The 9,615-nt window shown below is 41.3% G+C and overlaps 1 protein-coding gene across 1 annotated transcript in view; it reads right to left on the bottom strand.

The window, feature by feature from the left end:
* INSRR (insulin receptor related receptor) overlaps positions 1–4,660 on the bottom strand; it is an 88,881-nt gene extending 84,221 nt beyond the window's left edge. Inside the window, exons 1-3 of the mRNA XM_089656901.1 lie at positions 4,586–4,660; positions 4,051–4,078; positions 3,121–3,663 (exon numbers count right to left, since the gene is read on the bottom strand). Of these exons, the coding sequence (XP_089513027.1) occupies positions 3,121–3,663; positions 4,051–4,078; positions 4,586–4,660 (646 nt within the window). The remainder of the gene's footprint in view (positions 1–3,120; positions 3,664–4,050; positions 4,079–4,585) is intronic.
* Between the last annotated feature and the right edge of the window lie 4,955 nt (positions 4,661–9,615).

Genomic DNA, 9,615 nt, shown 5'->3' on the forward strand with positions numbered 1-9,615 from the left:
AGCACAAAAATATTTGTGGGATTTGTATGTGAATGTACTGCACTATAATGTTGATTTCTGGATTTAGAAATGGATGGGAGTTCTGCTCTAAAAAAAAAAAAAAAAAAAAAAAAATGGCCATGTACAAAATGATTAAATACTAGGCATGTGTGCCCAAAATTTATTTTGGGGGGGAATTGGGAACAAATACACCATAGTGTTGATTTCTTTATGAACACACCTGACTTGCACAGATGTAAAACTCCTCTACTGGACTGAAATGGCTTACCCTGGTCCAGGGGCGGACTGACCATTTGGAAACTTGGGCACTGCCCGAGGGCCCGGGGTCAGTAGGGGGCCCCATGAGATGCCCCTGGTACCATTTTCATAGGCTTTTTTGAGTTTGGGCAAGGATACAGGGGCCCCATGATCCGCTATTGCCCGGGGGCCCCATGAGTTGTCAGTCCGCCCCTGCCCTGGTCTTACTTTATATTTTTGAGTGCCTCCCAATGTGCATTAGAATCTGCAGGATGTCCGATAAAGCCCGCCTCATTTCCTAGCTGGAGGACATCCCTCACCAACTAGCCCATTCATTCCTAGTCTTCCTGTCTCTGGCCTACTCCTTTCATTTATTGGATTTAGGTTCTTTCAATCATGGAGGTTCAGCATCACCTGTGGACACTTCAACAGATTCCTGCAGAAGCAATATACAGCCCTCTGCAAACCCCTCCCAGCAGCCATGATCTGCTTGCATTGCATAGTGAGGCATGAAGACCAGGCGACGTCATTACTGGGTCTAAAACAAGAGAAGTCGTGGAAAATGGAAGGGTTTTAGTTTAAAAAAATTAAAATTAGCATTTTTTTGGGGGGGGGGGATTTTAATCTTGAGGATACATAATTGTACCGATATTACCATTTTTAGACATTACATTTTGAAGAAATTAGAGACAGTTCTTTCTCTACTTCTTTCACAAAGCCAGAAGCAAGGATCAATTTTACAGGTAGACAGTGTCCATCTAGATTTGGTGATACGAAACATCCAAAAAGGGGCAATGCCTTCGAATTTCGAGGAACTGTATAGAGGACGGCAATTTCCAGAAAGAATCATGCCTTTTTGAGGGTAGACAGTGTCCATCTAGGATTTGGTGATACGAAACGTCCAAATGGGGCAATACCTTCGAATTTCAAGGAACTGTATAGAGGACGGCGATTTCCAGAAAGAATCATACCTTTTTGAGGGTAGACCGTGTCCACCTAGGATTTGGTGATACGAAACGTCCAAATGGGGCAATACCTTCGAATTTCGAGGAACTGTATAGAGGACGGCGATTTCCAGAGAGAATCATACCTTTCTGAGGGTAGGCAGTGTCCATCAAGGATTTGGTGATATGAAACATCCAAATGGGGCAGTACCTTTATACAGTTCCTCAAAATTCAAAAAGGTACTGCCCCATTTGGATGTTTCGTATCACCAAATCCTTGATGGACACGGTCTACCCTCAGAAAGGTATGATTCTCTCTGAATTTCACCGTCCTCTATTCAAGTCCTCGAAATTTGAAGGTATTGGCCCATTTTGGATGTTTTGTATCACTAAATCCTTGATGGGCACTGTCTACCCTCAGAAAAGGTATGATTCTCTCTGGAAAGCACCGTCCTCTATACAGTTCCTCGAAATTTAGAGGACGGTGATTTCCAGAGAGAATCAGACCTTTTTGAGGGTAGACAGTGCCCATCAAGGATTTAGTGATACGAAACATCCAAAATGGGGCAATACCTTCAAATTTCGAGGACCTGTATAGAGGACGGTGATTTTCAGAGAGAATCATACCTTTCTGAGGGTAGACAGTGTCCATCAAGGATTTGGTGATCCGAAACATCCAAATGGGGAAATTCCTTTGAATTTTGAGGAACTGTATAGAGGACGGCGATTTCCAGAAAGAATCATACCTTTTTGAAGGTAGACCACGTCTACCTAGGATTTGGTGATACAAAACATCCAAATGGGGCAATACCTTCAAATTTCGAGGAACTGTATAGAGGACGGCGATTTCCAGAGAGAATCATACCTTTTTGAGGGAACGCTTCGGGCAACAAGGCTAAAAAAGAAACCTCTTAAGAAAGCCAACAATTGGGCTGTTCTATCTTGCGCCACTAGAAAACATAATGGCAATGATAGATCACCTGAGTAGATAACTAGATTACTAGCTGTCATATCAACACGCATAAACAAAGAGAGATTATGTGTAAACATTGGCATTGGTTGCAAAAAGATTTCATCTCTAGGAGTTGTATCATTTGGCCCTACACTTGCCTTCTAAGAGATTAAGTTACGCAAAGTCTTCATGCTCAAGATACACTTGCTAGTAGCTGTTGGGTGAAAGAAAGACACGAATGTGGCGCACATTCACCGTATCCACACACATCGGTGGTCCCAAATGTGGGGTCTACGATAGGGCTACAGAATAGCCAGATTGCCGTTTTCCCAGGTCATGTACCAGTATGAGGGGAAACTAAAAGGCCATGGGTCAAGAAGACCTAATTTCCATCACTCGCAGGAATTGCTTCCACAGGCAACACAAAACATACTTTTATCCTGCTCAACAACTAGAATGGTTTTAAATTTAAGTGAGGTAATCTGTTGAATATTACTATAAAAATGCAATGTATTAGGGAGTACGTGATATCTGGAAACCTGTAACATTGGAAGCCAATTGGAAGTTCTCCATTTTGGTTACCGGGCAGTTCAGGCAAAAAAAGTTTGCTTTCCTTTATATGAAAATTATCATTTTTGGTTCGATGCATTTAGTGTAGTTTAGTCATTTGGTGTTCTGTGTGGTTTTATTTTTGCGCTGAAATTTTTCCAGAAAAAAAAAAAAAAAAAAGGGGAACATATTGAGATTAACAAGGGGCCATTTATTAGCATGACAGGTCCGGGATAGTTGGAAGGATTATTCGTAACCCTCACAAGCCATTTTAAACCCATTACACTCCTATGAAACCACCTTAGTCTCACCTTCCCCATTGACTCCAATTCATGTTGATAAAATGAGAAAAAGTCTCACAAATTTTTTCAAAATTTGGGGACATTAAAAACACCCAATTTCCAACATCCCTAGTGGAGGAACTCCATGATCTGTTACCTTTTTGGCAATGCCGAGATGTCCAGCAGCGAGGCTCCTCCACACCGTTGATAATAGTCTTCACACAGGAGGAGTCCAGGAGCCCAGGACAGACATCCGTACATTCCTCTATTTGTTTGTTACCCACAATGTAGTTGTTTTCCACATTTTCAGATAAAAGCGACCAGTCAATGGTGGAAATGTGGCAGAGCTCCTGATTACGTTCAATGCGGACGGCCCCTCGCACTATGTTAGTGAGGCTGAAAAGCCCCATTTCTCTCAGATGTGGCATTTCAAAAATCACCAGGGAGTAATGGAAGAAGAGGTCAGTGCCGCGAATCACGGACAAGTTTGGGAAAAGTTCTTGGAGGCTTTCCAAGCCGTAGACACGGAAGAGGAGAAGGTACTCTGTGATCATGGTTAAACGGGGGAAGCTTAGGCCTCGGAAGTCCTCAGGCTTCGTACTGAACATGAGCAGGATCTGTAGATTGCCTTGGATAATTGTACAGTTCTCCAACTTGCGAAGCTGAGACACATCATTTCGGATATCCATGCTTCCGCAAACTAGGGAAGAAGAAAAAAAAAGACAATATTTAGGTTGACCAAAAATCTGATAAGGCCGTCAATTTAAAAGTGCATGTAAATAACATATATTCAAGAACTGAACTAATATACTGCTCCTGGAACATGGGCAGACTGCTGCCTTCCATAAGAAATCTGTTACCCCTACCATAGAATGCTCCTCTTCATAAGCACTCATTGCTTCTGGAGGTCTCTACTCTTTCTACCATCACATTTCCTGAAATGAAGGACCCTTTCGAAGGACCCTTTCTTCTACTAACTTCCTAAAGAGCTACCGTGTTCGGTCAAGTCCCAAAAAAGGTGAGCCTTTTGCAATTTCTTCCCTCTCATTTCCAGACTTTGGAAGTCCACTTTCACACCCCCTCTTACCTGCTGGGTAGGTACAGTTAATGATATTCTGCCGATGAAGAGAAATGGATTCTTGGGATAAATTTTACCACTTTTTGGTAGATCTGGATGCATTACTCCACTTCTGACAAGTTGCAAAATTCGCTGGCCCATTAAGCTGTCCTTTTCTTGCCTGGGTCTCCTCCATTCAGTATTACCCCCGCTTAGGTGGCTCTACTTGCCTCTTAGATGCTACCCCCTGGATTATGGACACCATTGTTCCTCTTTAGGTTTAGATCATCCTCTTATCCTTTGTGTTGGGGTTTCGTCGTTATGCCCCTCGTTTCAGGCTAAATTACAGTTACTCTGGGGAAGTTTGGTCTTCAGAACGCTAATTTTTTTCTCTCCTTTCCTGGTATTTTCTTCTTCCCCATTTCTCTTCTTAATTTGGTACATTATATAGTGTTCCTCCAATGTTTTGTTCCACCCCCTTCCAGCGTTTGTTCCAGTTATTTGTATTACATGCTAACCCTCCAAGCAGCAGTTCAGGATATTCCTCCACACCTCAAGAGGATACTGTATACTGCTCCCGATACTGGTCTGTCATTCTGGATACATATAAAGAGTCATCCTTGTGTTGTAGAGTCGCCATCTTTTACTTGGTTGGCCTCACTCTTGCAAAACATTAATATATATTCAACCTGACTTCCCAAAAGAGAACTTATGGTAGTCAGTCAATCTGACGTGTAAAAAAGCCTTCTCAAGAAGACTACAACTCAAATATTTCACCCAGTGTTGGGCAAAACACCTTTGGCACCAATAGGGAAACGATCAACCCAAGGGGAAATGTTTCTACAAACCCTTCATCCAGCCACAACACAAGCCAAACAATTCTCTATTAACCGCCCAGGAGCTCACAATGTATTGATGGAAGTCAAGGGACCCAAGGCACTCTCACTAGACAAAAGGAAGGCAGATGGACAACACTAAGACCTCGAAACTATATGTGACAAACTGGAATCAATTTTGAATGGGCACATAGGAAGGTCCACTGGCCAAAAAAAAAAAAAAAAAAAAAGTTAAGAGCAGTCACAGCTGACAGGTTGCAATGAGTCTTGAACATGACCGTGCCACACATGTTGTGATTTTTATACCCAAGACATTAAAGCCACAAATTAGCCGTTTCAAATTCTTGTTAAAAAAAATAAAAAAATAAATAAAAGACAGAACAAGACGTTCTAGCCACTATAAACTTGGATTACAACACAATTTTGCCACAACAGGGTTTCAAAAGATTTGGACACAAACCTGTTTATACAATAAACCAAGTTTTGTTCCAATTGTTCACATAAAAAATAAATAAATAAAATGGAACTGAGAAGGTTGTTGTTTTAGTCATTCTAGTCACTTAAAGATATTGAAAAAAGAAATTTAAACTGCCTGTCCACGTCCCTAACTTGGAAGAAAGTTTGGTTAGAAATAATAAAAAAAAAAAAAAATATAAAAAAAATAATATATATATATATATATATATATATATATATATATATATATATATATATATATATATATATATATATATACACACATAAATTTTTTTTTTTTAAATTGAACTATATTGAATATGGTCAAAAAATTGTAGCATTTCAAATATACGTCAATACAGTCAGGTCCATAAATATTGGGACATCGACACAATTCTAACATTTCTGGCTCTATACACCACCACAATGGATTTGAAATGAAACAAACAAGATGTGCTTTAACTGCAGACTGTCATCTTTAATTTGAGAGTATTTACATCCAAATCAAGTGAACGGTGTAGGAATTACAATAGTTTGCATATGTGCCTCCCACTTGTTAAGGGACCAAAAGTAATGGGACATTTGGCTTCTCAGCTGTTCCATGGCCAGGTGTGTGTTATTCCCTCATTATCCCAATTACAATGAGCAGATAAAAGGTACAGAGATCATTTCAAGTGTGCTATTTGCATTTGGAATCTGTTGCTGTCAACTCTCAAGATGAGACCCAAAGAGCAGTCACTATCAGTGAAGCAAGCCATCATTAGGCTGAAAAAACAAAACAAACCCATCAGAGAGATAGCAAAAACATTAGGCGTGGCCAAAACAACTGTTTGGTACATTCTTAAAAAGAAGAAACGCACCGGTGAGCTCAGCAACACCAAAAGACCCGGAAGACCACGGAAAACAACTGTGGTGGATGAGAGAAGAATTCTTTCCCTGGTGAAGAAAACACCCTTCACAACAGTTGGCCAGATCAAGAACACTCTCCAGGAGGTAGGTGTATGTGTGTCAAAGTCACCAATCAAGAGAAGACTTCACCAGAGTGAATACAGAGGGTTCACCACAAGATGGAAACCATTGGTGAGCCTCAAAAACAGGAAGGCCAGATTAGAGTTTGCCAACGACATCTAAAAAAGCGTTCACAGTTCTGGAACAACATCCTATGGACAGATGAGACCGACATCAACTTGTACCAGAGTGATGGGAAGAGAAGAGTATGGAGAAGGAAAGGAACTGCTCATGATCCTAAGCATACCACCTCATCAGTGAAGCATGGTGGTGGTAGTGTCATGGCGTGGGCATGTATGGCTGCCAATGGAACTGGTTCTCTTGTATTTATTGATGATGTGACTGCTGACAGAAGCAGCCGGATGAATTCTGAAGTGTTTCGGGAATATTATCTGCTCATATTCAGCCAAATGCTTCACAACTCATTGGATGCCGCTTCACAGTGCAGATGGACAATGACCCAAAGCAGACTGCAAAAGCAACCAAAGAGTTTTTTAAGGGAAAGAAGTGGAATGTTATGCAATGGCCAAGTCAATCACCTGACCTGAATCCGATTGAGCATTTCACTTGCTGAAGACAAAACTGAAGGGAAAATGCCCCAAGAACAAGCAGGAACTGAAGACAGTTGCAGTAGAGGCCTGGCAGAGCATCACCAGGGATGAAACCCAGCGTCTGGTGATGTCTATGCGTTCCACACTTCAGGCTCTAATTGACTGCAAAGGATTTGCAACCAAGTATTAAAAAGTGAAAGTTTGATTTATGATTATTATTCTGTCCCATTACTTTTGGTCCCTTAACAAGTGGGAGGCACATATGCAAACTGTTGTAATTCCTACACCGTGCACCTGATTTGGATGTAAATACCCTCAAATTAAAGCTGACAGTCTGCAGTTAAAGCACAGCTTGTTCGTTTCATTTCAAATCCATTGTGGTGGTGTATAGAGCCAAAAATGTTAGAATTGTGTCGATGTCCCAATATTTATGGACCTGACTGTATATTTGGGAAGAATATTTTTTTTAAATATATTTTTCTTCCATATGGGCCATGTTGGCACAACGAGAAGAAGAGACGCCTGGAGGACACTCAAGGAGGATAGGAGCCATTCTGTGCAATTCCACCGCACAGAGCGGGTACAACATGTTGGTCATGTAAAAATCATATTTAACTTTACAACCACTTTTCCATTATTGTAAACCAAATGAAAAAACAATACTTAAAATTATGATTGGTCTAACAGCACCAGTTTAGATGGCTCATTAAAATGGAAGCAGGACAGATCTGCAGCTTAAAATGGAGAAATATTTTTTTTCTGCGCAGGTACTCTTCACATACTTACCTTCTGATGCACTAAAAAAAATTAATTTATTATGTTACAAATCATTATTTTAAGTCCAAAAATAGTCAAAAACAAAAAACACCAGTCTAACAATGCCCTAATTCCCTGGAACCCAACCTGGTGGCCTCGACATTTTGGGACGCCTGTAGACAGCGTGAGAGCCTACTGAAAGCTCTTACTTAGGTTGGCTCTGAGGAAGAGGTTGTGTCCTCGAAACGTGTTAGCCAGTTGGTCATCCAGGGTTCCATCGTATGGACTCAGATGTTGTTTGGATCATACACCTTGTTCAGTTTGACATGCCTGTGTTATTATTTCCATTGTGAGTATGATACCTATTTTTTGTTTCTTTAATAAATTATTTTAAATGATAATGCACTAGGTCGGTGCGCTCTTTTTCTGTTTCTCCATTTGTATCCAAGCTCTTACTTAGGCCAGTGAAGGAAAATATTCTGGGTGATAGTAGTTGGGTTCTTTCACTCTATTCAAGTTTTGTCTCGTGGCTGCAAATGTGGAAGCCTCTATCTGCAAAGGATCTGTAGTAGAAGTGATCTTTAGTATGTAACGTGCCTCCAGACATACCCGACTAAGGGGCCTCGCTTGGTCCCAAAATGTTTCACCTTTCGCTTTAACCATCTTATCTCCCAGGCCAATGCTCATGCCTGCAACCATCATTTTTTTTGGCTAGAAAAATATATATATATTTTTTTTCATAAAAGCAGATACCCTGGAGATTAAAATGGTGGTTGTTGCAATTTTGTATGTTGCACAATATTTGTGCAGCCATTTTTAAAATGCAGTTGCAGGAAAAAAACAAAACAAAACCGCACTATAAAAGGAATTTTAATGCACAAAAAAAAAAAAAAAAAAAAAAAAAAAATGCTGTTGTTATGCCAAGTATATAGATACCAAACATGTCACACTTTAAAAAATGCACACACTCGTGTAACGGTGACAAAGTATGGTTTCTCAAAATCTGTCTCTCCTCCGGCCTCCAGAGCATCTGATCAAACCAATATCGGTTTGATCAGATGCTGTACGAGCCAGTAAGGACTTGTAAACTCCAAACCGAAACTGGAAGTGGCGAAATCCTTGTTGCTGCCGGTTTCTATCACAGAGTAGAGGAGGATCTGGATGTATCTTCCTCCTCTCCTGATGCTTTGGCAATCCAAGCAGTAGTGGTACTGGGCTCCCTGATCGCTGTGGATACAGGGGCGGACTGACCATTTGGAAACTCGGGCACTGCCCGAGGGCCCGGAGTCAGTAGGGGGCCCCATGAGATGCCTCTGGTACGTTTTTCATAGGCTTTTTTGAGTTTGGCCAAGGACACAGGGGGCCCATGATCCCCTATTGCCCGGGGGCCCTATGAGTTGTCAGTCCGCCCCTGTGTGGTCAATAAAAGTTTTGACGTGATCTTGAAGTTCAGGGTGTGCTGGCGATATATACTCCGACTTCAGTCTAGAACAGTCTTCTGAAGCATGCATATCCCTGCAACGTGTCTGCAGTCTGGCCATCTGTTGGGACCAGGTTGTAGTCTAGGACCATCTCTTGTTGTAGATCTATGGTCTTCAACAACTTTTTTTAGTCTCACATTCACTAAATGTTATTTGGGCCTATTGGGGTGATGTCAGCGACTGCACTTGAAGACCCTTAGATCTACCAAGCTGACCACCACTGTCCTAACTCATAGGATAATGAGCAGTGCCTAATGTCGAAGAATTGGGTACCATATTTATGTCCATCGTAGCCAGCCCATAGTCCTAATAAAATTGTCACTCTTAATCCATTGGCTTATTGAAAACTACAACCAGGGTGTCCCCCACCCCCTTTAGAGAATAGGTGCAGTTACTACCCCCTTGTCACTGCCCCCTACCTACATTCAAAGCACCATTCCTTTGGTTCCACCCCTTACCAATGTCCCCTTTTAGAGAATATAGAACCAAGTATCATTTTGTGGTGCC

This window comes from Staurois parvus, unplaced genomic scaffold, assembly GCF_062004578.1.
Source record: "Staurois parvus isolate SC_StPar_1 unplaced genomic scaffold, SC_StPar_1.0 ptg000948l, whole genome shotgun sequence".
In the NCBI taxonomy this organism is placed as follows: domain Eukaryota; kingdom Metazoa; phylum Chordata; class Amphibia; order Anura; family Ranidae; genus Staurois; species Staurois parvus.